Below are 18,549 nucleotides of genomic sequence, written 5' to 3' on the forward strand. Positions count from 1 at the left end.
CCTGAGTAGTAGGATTATGTCCAAGAAAGACCTTGAGAAGCAAATGTACTTCCGAGCTATTTCGTATTTTACAGGATGAATAATTCGGTCTCGTAAATAAGATACCTATAATATGGCCTCTTATTCAGCAATATTCAGTGGTAAAACGTTTCCACGACAGGGCTACTGTGCGGTCTTCAGGCCTGCATGTTGCAATGTCTCATCGGAAGAAGTAGGAAAGCGCAGAAGTATTACTTTACTCACTTTGACTAGAAGTAGCGCGCAGATCAGAAGCGCGTCCATGTCTTCAGTCCGTCGCGGCGGCTTTATTAGATTGATCCAAGGAACGAGCTCTCAGTGCCGCTTAATAGACCAACAGATGAACTAGTTCACCCGACAGACAGACCACGAAAGTAAAACTCGTTTAACGGCCTCTTTAAAACACCCAGTCCGTGGGGGGAGACAGACAAGACGGCGTGGAAACAACTTGTAGGTTCTGCGCTCCTCCGGATGACAGCTTCGGTCCAGTCCTGTGCTGCAGATCCTGTTCAGAGTGAAACCCGTCGCCCTGCTGCACGAAGAACGTGTCCAAAAACAACATATATCTGTTTCGTTGTTACATTCTTCACGATCGTCATCTAACAAAAATATAATACATATTTTAGAATGTATATCTTTGACTGTGTATTCTGATCTTTGACTACCTAAATGTTTATTGTGCGCGATCTGTGGTGCTGAATTTCCCTAGGGATGAATAAAGTACTTCTATTCTATATTTGTATTCTAATAAAAACGTCCCTCGATCTCGGCTCGCAGACGCAGCATACCTCCTCCTCGCTCTCCAGCTCAGAAACAGATGCGCCAAAGTTGCCCCAAAGTTCTTTCAAGCACTCGCCCCACCTCTCCCCTCCCTCCCTCCCTCCCTCCACCTCTCCCCCTCCCTCCCCCCCTACCCTGCCCACCGCGTGAATACTTTCCCCAAGGTGGTTGTCCTTCCGCGTTCGGTTTGCGCCGCCTGATTGGCCACTGACGCTTCTCTCAGCGCCCAATCGCGTTACTCCTAACGCTCGCTCCTAACTTTCAGAACTTCTCTCAGTTCCACAAGTCCGTCGCATCAGCTACCTACCTGCATCAATATACTACTAACTATCAACGCACTCGCTACCGCCGTGCAGGCCCGGACTGGCCATCGGGAGCACCGGGAGTTCGGCTCATTATTTGTGATTCACATGCACTCAAATTCACCAGTATGCAGGAAGTCTTTGTAACAAAAATGTTTCTGGTGGGGGACCCCCAGACCCCCCGCTAAAAAAGTGGCCTGACTGGGGCTATATTTCGCGCTATATCTCCCGGTATGAATTATTTCCCCAGTCCGGCCCTGCTGCCGTGCATCAATATACTAACTAACTAGCACATCAATGCACTAAACTACTACCGCTGTGCATCAATATACTGCTACTGCCGTGCAATATACTGAAAACAATACGTTATTTTGATGTGATGTCGATTGATATGAATAGCGCGTTACGTTAATATAGAGAGATGAAAACAATACGTTATTTATATTGATGTGATGTCGATTGATATGAATAGCGCGTTTACGTTAATATAGAGAGATGAAAACAATACGTTATTTATATTGATGTGATGTCGATTGATATGAATAGCGCGTTACGTTAATATAGAGAGATGAAAACAATACGTTATTTATATTGATGTGATGTCGATTGATATGAATAGCGTGTTGCGTTATTATAGAGAGATGAAAACAATACGAGGAAATGGGCTACGTTAATATAGAGCGATGAAAACAATACGAGGAAATGGGCTACGTTAATATAGAGAGATGAAAACAATACGAGGAAATGGGCTACGTTAATATAGAGAGATGAAAACGGGCTACGTTAATATAGAGAGATGAAAACAATACGAGGAAATGGGCTGTGGAACTGAAAGCTAGGCGCAACGCGATTGGGCGCTGAGAGAAGCGTCAGTGGCCAATCAGGCCGCGCAAACCGAACGCGGAAGGACAACCACCTTGGGGAAAGTATTCACGCCTCCCCACCTCCGCACTCGTAAAACCTGATCTGTGATTGGCTACGTCGCTGCCACGTGGTGGTAATAATAATAATCATCTAAAAAGACGTTGAAGTTATACTATATTAAAAAGAATAAAGCAAATTGATACACAGTTGCACCAACTTGCACGACATAAAACGGAGCCACGCTAACTGTTATTTGTTTGGCCTGCTGGTTGCAATTTATGTAGCTATATAGACGGTTTAATTGGAATTCTGTTGCTAGGGAACAGTTTGGACACAAATGTATCTCCTGCCAATTATCGTATTAGCAAACATAGCAACAGGAAATACATTTGGGTCACTTTGAAACAGTCTATAAAACACTATACATAATAGGTTTACCCATAATTGCACATTCTGTAGACATTTGAAATATAAATGTTATTATAGCTCTTTTGTAAATAGTCCAACCTCTCAATAAGGTATTGGAGGATTTTCTTTTTTTTATTCTCAAATTGATTGGCTGCTCTTGGTGCAAGGACTGCTGACAGTAGACAACAAGATAGCTAAACCTGAAATTCGACTGCATTTTATAGCAGTAAAATACTTTTTTTGGAGATGGTAAAAAGAAAAACTGAATTGGGGCTTTAATGAGTAAAATATCTCTCTACTGGATTACAGGATGGGGCAGAAGTGCAGGTAACACACTTGTAAGGATGAGGCCCGTGCCTACATCTAACATGGGAAGTACTAAACGGTACATGGAGGGCAGGACAACAAACAGACCCGACCAGGCTGTTATCAGAGACAGAAGCATGAATTAAACTAGATCCTCTCCAGAGTTCATGTTTGATCTCATGCAACTCAAAGAGCCCCCACTGAAAACAAACAGAGGGTGAATTACACACCTTGTAAATTCTATCTGGAGAGAGAGGAGCATCCCAGGGGGTCTGGGTAACTTCAGAGGAAAAACAAATGGAGATCTCTCTCTTCAGACACAATAGTGGAGACACTTCAAAGGCCGCACTGAGAGGGGAGAGAGAGGACGGGCCAGTCTGGGAGAGAGGATGTCTCGTCTTTCTGACAACTTTATGTTTCAATTATTATAACATCTATATTTCAGTCTATTCTCCTCTCTCTCTCTTTCTACATTTACATTTAGTAATTTAGCTAACGCTTTTATCCAACACGCCTTACAAGTCCTGTACAACAAGTCATCAGGAATGCTACAACTCTGGCAGCTAAAGGGTAAGATTGTTCGTCAAACAGTGTCGAACTTGAGTGCTACAGTCTTGAGTGTATAGTAGTAAAGATATATTAGCATAGTAGGTAGTCATTTCTTTCCCTCTCTCTCTCTCTCTCTCTCTCTCTCTCTCTCTCTCTCTCTCTCTCTCTCTCACACACACAATTAGTGCCAGGCAAAAATGTACGAACAAATACTTTTGGTACATACTGGTCAAATATAATCAAACCTCTCCCACTCCAATCATGAGCTCCAATCCTAAGATTTAGCTCCCTGAAATGAGCCAGGCTGCCCATTGTAGTTCCTTCCCTTCCTCACACCCACTCACACAGTCAACTGGATTGGAGTGAAGCAGGGGTGCTATGCCAGTGAGACCTAAAGACATGTCTTCACTTAATTATCAAAGTAGCCAATAGAATAAAAACCCATATCACGAGTCATGCATAGTGACTGGGGGCCAGGAGTCTCAGGGAGCTCGATTAAAAACTCTTAAAACACCTGGAAAAACTTGAATGGTTAGATTCACTTAAATGAACCGATGAGAGAGAAAAATAAATAGAATTTGACTGCCAGACAAATTTCCCTAGGGACAAATAAAAATAATCTTGAATCCATCTTCTTTACTAGGAATACTATAAAATACATACATATTTCATAATAAATGTCAAACAAAAGTCAATGTCTATATTCCATTTCTTTCTACATTCTCTTCCAACCATCGCTTTGTAGTGCTGCTGCTGACAACTCACCTCCCCCTCCCCCCCGGGGTGATAAAAGTTGTGTCTTAACAATACAGTCAGGGGTGGATGTAGTACTTCATCCTGGATATGATGTCAAACGGCTGGGGGTTTTCTGCGGTCATACGTGGGTGAGAATTAGCACTGCGGCGTAAGGCAGTAATAAGATCCAGGATCTTGTCCTGTCATCCTATAACCAGGAAGGCACGGACCAGAGGGGGAGGGGGGGCTGAAGCCATCGCGGGGGGACAATTTGAGGGTTGTTGTGGTTCTTGGCAGTAGGAACTCAGACAACACCGACAAGATTGCGAGAGCTCACGATAGTACCCCCCACCCACCCCCGACCTCCCCTCAGGACACGAGAGGTCAGAGGGACATACGTCCAATAAACGTGAGCGAGGTGTCGGCCCCTCCTACCATTGTCAGTGTGGCCACATCAGAGAGTAGAATAGCCTGCGGTAGCCCTCCCTCCTCCTCCCCTCGCTCTCCTTCTCCACTTGTATTGACCAGGGGTCTACAGGCAAGTTTTTACCACTACACCCCCCCACACATACCACCACCCACCCCCACCTCCTCCCTCTATGACACAGTGAATGGTTACCCTGGAGGTGTTTATGGGAGGCTGGCAGGATGTTCAGCCCACCGGCAGATCAAAGGCTCCTTCTTTAAGTCAATGCGCTGCCGTTGCCCGCTGACCCCTTCACCTCTTAATAGACAGTTTAGACACAGACAGATGAGAGTTACAGGGTTCCAGTAGAACCCAAGGTCTGAACCGTCGTGACTCGTCTTGATGTACAACAGAACGCGCTTCAGTCGCCATGATGTCATATCAGTTTCCTCCCCGCCGGGACTCATGGAAGAATTAAAGCTATTTTTTTTTTTTTTGCGGACAGTCGTCCCTGGGACGAGGGGCTGTGGAGAGTCACTAAAACTATGTGGGAGCAGGCAACACGGTTATATGGCCATATAAGGTCAACTTGAACCAACGTGTCTGACCGAAGGGTGAGAGTGATGTTGTGGATTCACGTTGTCACAGGAAAGTCACAGAAAAGTCACGGCAAGCGGCTTGATTTAAAAAAAGTGTGTGTATTTTCAAACATCCTTTAAGAACAATACAAATGCCAAAATAGTGGATATATATATAAAGAATTAAAACAGGTCAAAAAAAAATCAAAGCAGTGCTGGCTGACTGAAGACACTTGGGAATGCGGACGTCTTAGTAGGTATATACAACATGTGTACAGCAGAAGTGTCTGGGTTAGTGGCTGGGGGGCTGTGTGACGAACAGGAAGGAGGACACTATAGGACAATTGTGACGGCATGTTGAACACCAGTGACTGCATAGGTCAGTGAGATCACCATTACATTCAGAACATTTTACGACAAAACACACCAGTGTTATACAAACGAGTATCAATATGCAAACTAATACAGCAAAGGTATACTTGCACAGTCGCTTATGCAAACAATCATGTATATTTACGCAGTACACACACACACACCCGTTCGACAAGACCCCGTTTCTTGACTAATATTGCAGCCAGGGTGATTCAAATAAAATGTTGATTGTACATAAACCGTGTTGTGAGAGGGATTATTTTTGTATCAGTCTATACATTTTTTTTTTTTTGTAAAATCGTACTCATTGTGCCTTTAACTAGGTACAGAGCAAATAACCGTCAACATTTCAAATATATCTTCCGTTTTCTCTTTCACTTGTAAAAGGCGATTTGCATCGCTCGAAGAGAGCCATGCTGTATTCACGCACCATTTTGTTGGTATTGCATTTGCCCAGACGGTTCCCTTTGTTTCTCCCATGATGACAGTGCATAACAATTAACTCTGACCAGACTGGCAGCCGCGACCGCGACCGCAGGAGAGGAGCAGGCAGGAAGTAAATTCCTCTGTTTGCTCAGAGACTTTCTTCTTCTCATGTATTTCACAGTCAGCTCTTCGGAAGAAGCTTTCAGTGCGTCAGAAATAATACAATAGCGTAGTAGAGAGAGATGCTTTGAGCTAAAACAGCTAACCGAACTTAAGGTAAATAACGAATAAGCAGGGAAATGCATTGAGCTAGACTAAAATGACATTATAAACGTAAAATAAAACTTTTATCTTGTTTTGGTGTGTCTACAGCAGCAAAGTTGATGGACACTGGACAGTGACCTTGAACAGGGATGGCGCAAGAGACCAAATAGATGACTGTGTGTGTGCGTGTATGTGCGTGCGTGCGTGTGTGTGTGTGCATGTGTAGCTTGAGATGCAAGATGCAAAAGGCACTTTTTCAGATCAGCTAAAACAAAGACATAGCAATATGATTCAGTAGCATGGAAAACACAACCGACCGTCATACAACAGATATTCTATTCAAATGAAACGGCCGCACACTGGAAGCAGTGGTCAGCGCTGTGGCCTCACAGCGAGAAGGTACTGGGCTCAAACAAACTCGCTGGAAGGCCTTTCTGTGTGGAGGCCGCATGTTCTCCATGTGCCTTTTCGTGGGTTTCCTCCGGGTAGTCGGTCCCCGGGTGCTGGACTGTGGGTGCCCGCGGCTCCTAACTCGTTAAATGCAGATTTACGTCAAAATGTACTTGACAATAAAGATATTCTATTCTATTCTATATTTCACATGTATCAGAACAATGGCCTTTTCTCCTCTGTAAGGCAATTAGAGGGCATCTCCTCCCGAGGTTGACTAGATCCGAGATGGGGGGGGGGGGGGGGGGGGGGGGGGGGTGAGGCCTCCCCTGGGCACTGATCTCAGATCAGGAAATCTTGACGTTTACCATTAGTGGGAATAACACAGCACAGATCCACTACCTGTAAGTAATTACCCTGCCTCCTCTCCAGCCACACGTGTGCACAGAGGAGATCAACCATCTTGTGGTGTACACTAGTATTACGCGCAGGAAATCTCTATGAACAACATTTTCTTTCAAGTTTTCGAGGAATTTTAAGAAGGTGCCATTTGCCAAACAAACGACTTTGGAACAACTGAAAGGAAGGGAGGGGGGGGGGGTGTTCCACTGACAATAGCAGGAGCCAGGGGTCGAGAGCGCGTGGGGAAACCACTGCATTAACTCTCTCCTTGGCTGTGCCGTGTCTGTAAGGCTGTGAGTCATGGTGCCTGCAGGTCCTCTGTGATATGTGAGTCACACAAAAAAAAAAAAACAGAGTTGTCTCTTCTCCGTCCAAGAGCATTCTTTGGAATGATGCTGAATGAACACAGAATTACAAAAACCTGTCGCTGGAAAAATCCATTAAAATATTGTTTCCCTTTAGTACAAAGTGCTCAGTGACTAGTTGCTCTCTCGGGAGAGTTCAGAGGCTGAGAAGGATTGTTTTCCAGGATTCGGGAGGAGGCTGGAGGGAAAGCCTGGTTTTATCCGGCAAAGGTGAGCACCGTCTATCGCCACCCTTTTTACGGGGGTCCCTTTGAAAACAGCGCGGCGGGCGGACAGGCGGTGGGGGGTCGAAGGCTGTCACTCCGTGGGGTTGTACTCCGTCTCGCCCGAGGACACCTGGGAGATGCGGCGTGTGGAGCCCCAGAGGCGGCGCGAGAACTGCCCCGATCGCACCTGAAAGACGAGGCAGAAAAACAAGTTGTCATTCACTCCGGGGGCCAATAAAGACACCGTCAAAGAGATCTAAACGTCCAAGTCTAGATGTGTTAATCCCTCGTAGACGCCCGGCAAGGAAGAAGAAAAAGATCAAACGACTCAAGTTTGGAAGTGTTAAGACGCTGTCGAAAGACCCAACATTCAGGTCGAGATGTACCAAAACCAAACAGCGACATTATAATGTGAATGAACTTGTTCTCGACGAGTAGTTATACATTATTCAGGTATTCATCGCCCCCCCCCCCCACACACACACACACACACACACACACACACATACAATGTTGCAATCACTTGACACCCCCCGCTTCTCACCTCCTCTGGCTTGCCCGCCCCCACCACTATGAGCTTCCCGTCCTCCAGGCCCACCAGGATGTGGCTGCTCTCCTTGGTCACAGAGACGCTCCTCACTGGGACCTTCAAGGCCAGGGGGGGCACCGCGAGGTCCAGGCTGGCATAGAACCAAAGAAGACGAGGTTCAGCGACTCGGCGGCGGCGAAACAAAGAGGACTCTACTGAACTGAACTCTCCACTCGACAATCACAGTTAATGGCAATAATCATGGATATGTAAAAAAAAAAAATTAAATATTTTCCATGTAATTTCCATCAATCTGATACTATTATGATATATACTATCGTATTTTTTTTTATCTGCTTAAAAGGTGGGTAAACTAATTTCACAAATAAAAAAGTGGGTCAATTAAAGAGAGATAGAAGTGGGTTTAATCCACTACATCTCTGTTTTTTGTTTGTTTGTTCCTACAGTCTTTTCAGTCTTCAATGTCCATGAGATCACATCCAATTCAACTCACTGGCACTATTAGGGCTAACTGATCTTCTTTTACGATCTAAAAAAATCAAGAATGTTACTGATTCTATTTACTTATCTTCATCAATCCAGGTTAGTCTCATAGAGACCAGGGTCACAACGGCAGCATAAGAAGTTACAGACAAGGCAACATTGATAATGTTCCTTACCTGTATAAGTCTCTTATCTGTCTAAGTCTCTTACCTGTATAAGTCTCTTATCTGTCTAAGTCTCTTACCTGTATAAGTCTCTTATCTATCTAAGTCTCTTACCTGTATAAGTCTCTTATCTGTCTAAGTCTCTTATCTATAAGTCTCTTGTCTGGATAAGTTTCTTCCTTGTATAAGTCTCTTACCTGTATACGTCTCTTATCTGGATACGTTTCTTACCTGTATAAGTATCTTATCTGGATAAGTCTCTTACCTGTATAAGTCTCTTATCTGTATAAGTCTCTTACCTATATAAGTCTCTTATCTGGATACGTTTCTTACCTATATAAGTCTCTTATCTGGATACGTTTCTTACCTATATAAGTCTCTTATCTGGATAAGTCTCTTACCTGTATAAGTCTCTTATCTGTATAAGTCTCTTACCTATATAAGTCTCTTATCTGGATATGTTTCTTACCTATATAAGTCTCTTATCTCGATAAGTGTCTTACCTATATAAGTCTCTTATCTCGATATAAGTCTCTTACCTGCATAAGTCTCTTGTCTGGATAAGTTTCTTCCTTGTATAAGTCTCTTACCTGTATACGTCTCTTATCTCGATAAGTCTTACCTGTATAAGTCTCTTACCTGTATAAGTCTCTTCTGCATAAGTCTCTTATCTGGATAAGTCTCTTACTTGTATAAGTCTCTTACCTGTATAAGTATCTTACCTGCATAAGTCTCTTATCTGGATACGTTTCTTCCTTGTATAAGTCTCTTACCTGTATAAATCTCTTATCTGGATAAGTCTCTTATCTGGATAAGTATCTTACCTGTATAAGTATCTTATCTGGATAAGTCTCTTGTCTGGATAAGTCTCTTACCTGGATAAGTCTCTTACCTGTATAAGTATCTTATCTGGATAAGTATCTTATCTGGATAAGTCTCTTGTCTGGATAAGTATCTTACCTGTATAAGTATCTTATCTGGATAAGTCTCTTGTCTGGATAAGTATATTATCTGTATAAGTATCTTACCTGTATAAGTATCTTATCTGGATAAGTTTCTTATCTGTATAAGTATCTTACCTGTATAAGTATCTTATCTGGATACGTCTCTTGTCTGGATAAGTATCTTACCTGTACAAGTATCTTATCTGGATAAGTCTCTTGTCTGAATAAGTCTCTTATCAGTATAAGTATCTTATCTGGATAAGTCTCTTGTCTGGATAAGTCTCTTATCTGTATAAGTATCTTACCTGTATAAGTATCTTATCTGGATAAGTCTCTTGTCTGGATAAGTCTCTTACCTGGATAAGTCTCTTACCTGTATAAGTATCTTATCTGGATAAGTATCTTATCTGGATAAGTCTCTTGTCTGGATAAGTATCTTACCTGTATAAATATCTTACCTGTATAAGTATCTTATCTGGATAAGTCTCTTGTCTGGATAAGTCTCTTACCTGTATAAGTATCTTATCTGGATAAGTCTCTTGTCTGGATAAGCATCTTACCTGTACAAGTATCTTATCTGGATAAGTCTCTTGTCTGGATAAGTCTCTTATCTGTATAAGTATCTTATCTGGATAAGTCTCTTGTCTGGGTAAGTCTCTTATCTGTATAAGTATCTTACCTGTATAAGTATCTTATCTGGATAAGTCTCTTGTCTGGATAAGTCTCTTACCTGTATAAGTATCTTACCTGTATAAGTATCTTATCTGGATAAGTATCTTATCTGGATAAGTCTCTTGTCTGGATAAGTCTCTTATCTGTATAAGTATCTTACCTGTATAAGTCTCTTGTCTGGATAAGTATCTTACCTGTATAAGTATCTTACCTGTATAAGTATCTTATCTGGATAAGTCTCTTGTCTGGATAAGTCTCTTACCTGTATAAGTATCTTATCTGGATAAGTCTCTTGTCTGGATAAGTCTCTTACCTGTATAAGTCTCTTATCTGGAGGTTTCCCTGTAAGGTGCCTAGGATGACGTAGTCGGAGACGAGGAGGAGAGCAGAGACCTGCTCCTCCATGGTGGAGGAGGACAGCAGACAGCCGTTTACAGAGTACACATAGACGCAGTACTTCCCCTTTATGAGGAAAGAGAGAATTATTATTATTAGTGTCATAAGCAGGCAAACAATGGGCCTCATTCACCAATACTCTCTTATTATTTTTCTTATATTGTTTCTTAACCGTCTGTTAAGAGAACAAATAAGAAAAGCTACCACCGCATTCATCAACCTGTTATTTTTTTTTTATCTACTTTTTCTCCCCATTTTCTATTTTTCTCCCTTCCCCAATTTCGTATTGTCCAATTCTACTCCCCTGTCTCGAACGTTGTTAGGCCATGCCTCCCACTGGTCGGCTGCAATGTGGATGAAGCCTTGCATCACGTGTCCCCTCCGGTACACGAGGAGGCAGCCGTCGCATCTTTTCACCTGCACAGCGCGATCTCTCAGCGGCGAGGGTCTGCGTGGGAGGGACACGTTGCTTCCTGATTCTGCTGCGCAGGCGCACCAACCGACCTGTAGGAGTCGCTGTCCACAACGTCCGATCCCCACCCACCAGCTTCCCACCCCCTAATACTGCCAATTGTATTAGTATTAGTGCTGTCAATTGATTAAAATATTTAATCGCAATTAATCGCATGATTGTCCATAGTTAACTCGCGATTAATCGCATTTTTTTTTATTTTTTTTTTATCTACCTTAAACGGATCTTTTTCAAGTTCCAAATTTTAATACTCTTATCAACATGAGTCAACAAATGCTTGCTTTATGCAGCCATTTAACACAAAAGGATGACCCTCATGCATTGCAAATTTGCATCAAATTCAAAACAGAGTGATGCACAAAATAATTTAAAAGAATATAATAATTTAAAACAATGAATAAAGTGTGCATGAAATAATAATACCGCGTTAACTTTGACAGCCTTAATTAGTATGAACGACCAGCCAAGCTGGTAGCAACGCCGAGAGCTGGGCTCGAACCCAGCATCTCCTGCGTTAGTGGCGAGCGCCTTGCCCACTGCGCCACTTAGCCGCCCTCATCAACCCGTTCTTAACGTCCAAATCTGTTCTTACCCAGGTGTGTCGAATGATGAATCCCACTCATTCTAAACTGAAATGCGCGTTCTCGCGCAATTCATTTGCATACAGACACGCCCCACGGGCTCATTATAATATGAGAGCCGTATGCACAACTGCGTCTGCATTGCATGAGCGGATCCCCGTATTCAATAGGTAGCACTGGAGCGCTTTTGTGAGGTTTTGCCCGCTGCTCACTACCTTTTCTCTGTCTTCTTTAAGCCTACTGTTAGGAATTCCCTATTCTCTGTCTTCTTTAAGCCTACTGTTAGGAATTCCCTATTCTCTGTCTTCTTTAAGCCTACTGTTAGGAATTCCCTACTCACTCTCTCTAGCCCCCACCCTCTCGTTCCTTACCCTTAGTGGCCACACCTGTTTGATATTCTATTATCTCTCGCACCTGTGGTGGCAGGCTAATTAGTCCCCCTGTGGGCTTTAAATACCAGGGCGCTTCCCCTCGTTTTGGCGTGGGGTCGTGTTGTATACTTGCCGAGTCATATTCTCTAAACATCTAGACTCTTTCGGGAGATCCTCTGTCTGCCTATGCTGTTCCATTCTCCGGCGTCGAGATGTTTGCTCCAGCCTTCGCCTGCTGTCGCCGTTGCCTGAGAGTGGGACTGGTCTGCGCTCCCTAGACTTCCACGGGAGGCATCCCAGTCATCCACTTCAGACCCCCCGCGCAGCTGTCGTCCTGACGCACATCCAGACCAGCGCAGACGCTCTCCAGTCCACAGCGCGCAACGCGCATCTTCCAAGGACGCTCGAGCTTGGCACGCTCTCCAGACCAGCGCGCAACGCGCATCTTCCAGACCTTCGAGCTTGGCACGCTCCTCCGTACCAGCGCGCAACGCGCATCTTCCAAGGACGCTCGAGCTTGGCACGCTCTCCAGACCAGCGCGCAACGCGCATCTTCCAGACCTTCGAGCTTGGCACGCTCCTCCGTACCAGCGCACTGACGCGCATCTTCCAGACCTTCGAGCTTGGCACGCTCCTCCGTACCAGCGCACTGACGCGCATCTTCCAGACCTTCGAGCTTGGCACGCTCCTCCGTACCGGCGCACAGACGCGCATCTTCCAGACCTTCGTGCTTGGCACACTCCTCCTGGCAGACGCACCCCGATGCGTCTCTCTGTTCCGACGCGCACACCAAGGTGTGGCGCGCCACTCTGTTCCTCGGCTCCGACAGTGGCTACCCGGTGGACGACATCCTCGCCACCGCCACTGTTCCAGCTCCCTGTTCCGACGCGCACACCAAGGTGTGGCGCGCACTCTGTTCCTCGGCTCCGACAGTGGCTACCCGGTGGACGACATCCTCGCCACCGCCACTGTTCCAGCTCCCTGTTCCGACGCGCACACCAAGGTGTGGCGCGCACTCTGTTCCTCGGCTCCGACAGTGGCTACCCGGTGGACGACATCCTCGCCACCGCCACTGTTCCAGCTCCCTGTTCCGACGCGCACACCAAGGTGTGGCGCGCACTCTGTTCCTCGGCTCCGACAGCGGCTACCCGGTGGACGATGCCCTCGTCACCGCCACTGTTCCAGCACTCTGTTCCTCGGCTCCGACAGCGGCTACCCGGTGGACGATGCCCTCGTCACCGCCACTGTTCCAGCACTCTCTCCCTCGGCTCGGACAGCCAGCCGCCCCGGTGGCGATGCCTTCGTTCCCGTTGCTGTCCCTGTACCATTACGCATGCGCCTGGGTGAGTTTTGATTGTGATGTCACTCACCCAGCGTAGTGCCCTTGCCCCCGTTCCCGCTGCTGTCCCCGTACCTTTACGCATACGCCTGGGTGAGTTTTGATTGTGATGTCACTCACTCAGCGTAGTGCCCTTGCCCCCGTTCCCGCTGCTGTCCCCGTACCTTTACGCATACGCCTGGGTGAGTTTTGATTGTGATGTCACTCACTCAGCGTAGTGCCCTTGCCCCCGTTCCCGCTGCTGCCCCTTTACCTTTACGCATACGCCTGGGTGAGTTTTGATTGTGATGTCACTCTCCCAGCGTATTGCCTCTGTTAGTTAGTTTGGACATTTCATCTCCCAGCGTATTGCCTCTGTTAGTTAGTTTGGACATTTCATCTCCCAGCGTATTGCCTCTGTTAGTTAGTTTGGACATTTCATCTCCCAGCGTAATGCCTCTGTTTTTGGTTCTCACTTAGAATAGTATTTTTGGACTTTACATCTCCCCCTGTGTGTTTGTCACACGAAGATATTATTACTTTGTTCACTTTGTTATTTGGACTGTTCTGCACCTGCTCTGTTTTTTCCCTTTTGTGCATTAACTCTCTCCTCTGTCCTGCAGAGCGGCCCAGATGTTTTCCCACCTGTCCCCAGTTCCTCCCTGTACCCCAGCCCGCCTCCGCGGGCCTCAGTCCCCTCTGTTCCCTAGTTCTCCCCTTTCTAGTTCCACCTAGTTCCTGTTCCCTAGTTCTCCCCTTTCTAGTTCCACCTAGTTCCTGGTCCCAAGTTCTCCCCTTCTTGTTCCACCTAGTTCCTGTTCCCTAGTTCTCCCCTTTCTAGTTCCACCTAGTTCCTTGTCCCTAGTTCCCCTAGTCCCCGTTTCTCCTGTTCCCTAGCTCTCCTAGTCCCTAGTCCTCTCTCCCTAGTTCTCCTTGTCCCTGGTTTACCTAGTCTCTAGTTCCTCTGTCCCAAGGCGTTCCCTTAACCTTCCCTTAGGCGTTCCCTTACTTTCCCTTAGTGTTCCCTTTTCCTGCCCGCCTCTTAAAGGCACCTTTCCTTCCCCTCATATTATATTCCTGTATTTGTGATTCTCCCTTAAAGGGACAGTGCCCTTTTCCCTGTATTTCCCTGTTGTTCAATAAATATCTGTTTCTTGGCAAACCATCATACCTGTCTTGTGTTGTGCGATTGGGGTCGGTTACAAACCATAACAGCTTTGCTCAGATTCAAATGTATTTTCATCATACAGCACCTACTGTATTATGGAATAGACTGTATTAATATTCCATATTAATATATCCGGAACCGATCTTTTTCGTTTTCATTTAAAAAACATTTTAAAAAAGTAAACACGAAATCGTCTCAAGAAATAAAACAAACACTGAAAATGCTGTAACTCTGCCACAAATGTACAAAATAAACGTCTTTCCTGTTTTAGACTTCGCTCTTTTAATTTGAAACCCCCCGACCGGAAGTTTTATTGTTGTTATCACTAGCAGAACAACTTGTGTCGTCCGGTTCTGTGCTTTTGAGCTAACGCTAGTTTCCAAAGGACAGGAGAGAAACACCGCGGCTCACATGCATGCACTGCTATCTGGTGAAAACACGTTGCCTACAGTGGCGGCGGAGGAAGGCGAGCACAGAAAAACTGAAAATGCTGTAACGCTGCCACAAATGTACAAAATAAACGTCTTTCAATAGCTTCAGTGTTTTAGACTTCACTCTTTTATTTTTAAACCCCTCGACCGGAAGTATTATTGTTGTTATCGCTAGCGGAACAACTTGTGTCGTCCGGTTCTGTGTTTTTGAGCTAACGCTAATACAAATGTGCATACGATAAAATACTTTGGCGGATAAGCCCAAAATCGTCACCGTCTGGACATGGCCTAAGAGCCAATCGCGCAGTAGGTTGGGAAATGCCGGTTACGCAGCCACTCATCTGGCTCTGCAAATAGATCTAGAGTCTGAATATCTCCGCATAAAAGTGGAGACTGGATGGCACATCTCTCGCTCTCTCAAATCCATTCTGAGAACGGAACGCAGTGCCCACGATGCAGGTCAAAGTCAGTTGTTTATTTATAAATGTTTACTGTTTGCATACGAGGTGGTCCGTAAATGTTCTTGATAACAATCTAGTGGTCCGCATAAACAAGAAGTTTGGGAACCACTGATATAGACAATCTCTAAATATGTGTGGGCGGCCAGAGCATCTAACTGTTCTAACAGCAATATATAATTATTATTATTATTATTGAAAAGTTCTGGATTTTTTAAGTCGTATTTGGGGGCAATTTAGGCTTTTATTTATTTATTTATTTTCTTCTGGGTAAGAGTTTCTTATCTGGGTAAGAGTGGTCTTGACCACTCTTAGAATTTGGTCTTGCCTATAGAGAAAAGCAAAAATAAGAAAACATTGCTGAATCCCAGGTGAGAACAAAATAAGAAGAAATGCTAGTTAAGAACGAAATCTTTTTTTTATATCGCTTTGTGAATGAGGCCCATTGTGTGTGTCACCATCAAAGATTTCTATTAGTCAGGTGAATACTTCTATAGCCAAAGTCAACATTTTTAGAATAGTAGAAAAAAAAATGCTTTAAAGAAAAAATGCAATGTTTTCAGACTGACACCCCCATGTATTACTGAAATTCTAATATGAGATTTCAAATGGGATTCACAGGCCTTAGGGTCACAGAACTTCTCAATTCACACAGGACTAAATAGACTGTCAGTTAAAACATGAAAATCACCCAAACTGGAGTTCTAAGTTATACACAGATATGGTATAATACACTAGTATATATATGGTGCTCTATACCTTCCCAGCAGAGTGTCCCTCCAGAGAGGTCTGTGCCACTATGTGCCCCTCCAGGCCCACCTGGAGCTCAGAGATCTGGGCCGGCACACAGCCCTCGCCCGGGGGCCGCAGGGTCCGCAGGAACTGGCCTCGCCGGACGCCATGCACTATGACAGTGCCGTCCTGCAACACAGGCAACAGACTGGGATCAGTAAGAGAAAATACTTTCTTTACACCTTAAACAAGTTAAGTTCATTAAATACATACTTTGTTGTTATTATAGTAATTATTATTATCAATAACAATAATAAAGGTATCGTCATCATCATCAATATATGACCTGACCTACATTATGACCTTTGACATCTAGGCAATTTGTTACTGTGTTACTGGACTATGCAACATGGCCTGGTGACCTCTCACCTTTGACCCTGAGACAGCCATATCTAGTTCTGTGCTGATGGCCACACAGGTGACCTCCTGGTCGTGTCCACAGAGGACCTGCATGGGACGAGGAGAGAGGCCGCTGGAGAACCCACCCTGACGGACACAAAGCAGGTTCCACCTAGTTAGCCGGCAACCTTCAACCTACCTTTCACAGAACGTTTAGAATGCTAATTTACCACCATGTCGGAAGAAACAACCGCCGCTATGTGCAAAACAACAGAGATATTTTGTCGAATAATAACTTGATGTCTGGATCTACTGCATCGTGTAAACAAGTCACAGTAGAACAGTAATATCATGCTTTTCCAGTGTTTTACCAACTGTACCACTGCACAGAATCTGTACATCTGTATGTGACAAGGGTAGCACTGTGAACAAACTGCACACAAACTGGTAAATGTTATATGTAAATATGTTTTTTATGTGAAATGTAAATAATGGTAAATGTGAAGATTGGAGCAAAGGAATGTCCAGAAGAAGTGTTAATTTACAGGCTCCAAAATGTATGTTATTTTATTGTTCATGATTTTGTAATGAGATTTTGATTTAGCATCATGCTGCAATTTTTATTTGTGTTATGCATTGCTCTTGCTGTGTGGCTATTCCATTACCTCAATCTGCTATTGTATGTGACTCAAGACTGATATGTAAGAAATAATATGCATGTATTTACCTGCTGTAGAACTTGCCACACTATACAGGATGTGTCCCTTGAGCCAGAGATGAGGTAGATACCACAGAGGTCCAGAGCCAGGCATGTAACAACATCTACACGGAAGAACACATGCACATGCACACACACACGCACACACACACACACGCACACGCACACACACACGCACACGCACACACACACACACACTGACACTGTCATCGTGATTCATATCAATTGTCATTGTTATTACTAAACACTCATTATCTATAGACCTCTTCAAACTTGACAACATAAACATTCCAAAAGTGCCATGGCGTATATCCTGGTGCAGCGTTTGCTACTACAATAGCCGACAGGAAATACACTCGGGCCAAAAAAAGCTGTTCCCCTAGCAACAGAATTCCCCCGAAAAGGTCCGTGGGCGCGGGAGCTCACCGATGTGCCGGCAGATCCTGCCCACCAGCTTGCCCTTGCCCAGTTGGGTGACACGGAGGCTGCAGTCCCAGTGACCGCCACTGAACAGCAGGCGGCCATCGTTGGAGACAACCAGCACCTGGGCGCTGAGCTCCACCCCGGGGGAGAAGGGTCCGCTCAGGAGCCGCTGCGTCCTGCATCGTGAGCGGAGGGTGGGAGGAAGGGGTGGAGGGATAGTCAAGTCAAGTCAAGAGTTTTATTTGTCCCGGCATACAAGTATACAATGAAATGCAAGCGGCTACGTGGCGTAGTGGGCAAGGCGCTCGCCACGAATGACGGAGACGCTGGGCTTGCCTGTTCGAGCCCAGCGCTCCACATTGCTTTCAGTTTAGCTGGTCGTCCGTACTAATACACATTGGCCGTATTAGGGGGTGGGAAACTGATGGGTGGGGATCGGGCCTTGTGGACAGCGACTCCTACAGGTCGGTTGGTGCGCCTGCGCAGTAGAATCAGGAAGTGTCGGGGGCAGCGTGAGCCTCCCACGCGTTACTCCTCGACACTGAGAGATCGAGCTGCGCAGGTGAAAAGATGCGACTGCTGTTACCTCAAGTACCGGAGGGGACTCGTGCTATGTGACTTAGTCCACATTGCAGCCGGCTTGTGGGAGGCAAGAAACAGCGTTCGTGACAGGGGAGGGTTGAATTGGATGATACGAAATTGGGATGGGAGAAAATATAGAAAATGGGAGAAAAAGTGGATAAAAAAAAAAAAAAAGTATACAATGAAATGCGGGGGGTCTTGCCCGCAACGATGTGCATAATACAATACCGTAATAATAAATATAGTAACCCCGGCTTGTATTTGTTTCAACTGTAGCGGATACCAGGCTTGTATTAGGAGGAGGCATGTATAAGAG

General features: G+C 45.1%; 2 protein-coding genes across 2 annotated transcripts in view; both read right to left on the bottom strand.

Annotated features, from left to right (window-relative positions):
• Positions 1-811, bottom strand: part of nradd (neurotrophin receptor associated death domain) — a 23,423-nt gene extending 22,612 nt beyond the window's left edge. Inside the window, exon 1 of the mRNA XM_084336947.1 lies at positions 244-811. Within this exon, the coding sequence (XP_084193073.1) occupies positions 244-282 (39 nt within the window). The 5' untranslated portion in view covers positions 283-811. The remainder of the gene's footprint in view (positions 1-243) is intronic.
• A 5,906-nt stretch (positions 812-6,717) lies between these two features.
• Positions 6,718-18,549, bottom strand: part of nbeal2 (neurobeachin-like 2) — a 138,460-nt gene continuing 126,628 nt past the window's right edge. Inside the window, 7 exon segments of the mRNA XM_084336699.1 lie at positions 6,718-7,558; positions 7,916-8,051; positions 10,498-10,646; positions 16,139-16,300; positions 16,541-16,657; positions 17,238-17,332; positions 17,655-17,827. Coding sequence (XP_084192825.1) covers positions 7,463-7,558; positions 7,916-8,051; positions 10,498-10,646; positions 16,139-16,300; positions 16,541-16,657; positions 17,238-17,332; positions 17,655-17,827 — 928 coding nt within the window. The 3' untranslated portion in view covers positions 6,718-7,462.

This window comes from Notolepis coatsorum (assembly GCF_963971535.1).
Source record: "Notolepis coatsorum genome assembly, chromosome: 19".
NCBI classification, from domain to species: Eukaryota; Metazoa; Chordata; class Actinopteri; order Aulopiformes; family Paralepididae; genus Notolepis; species Notolepis coatsorum.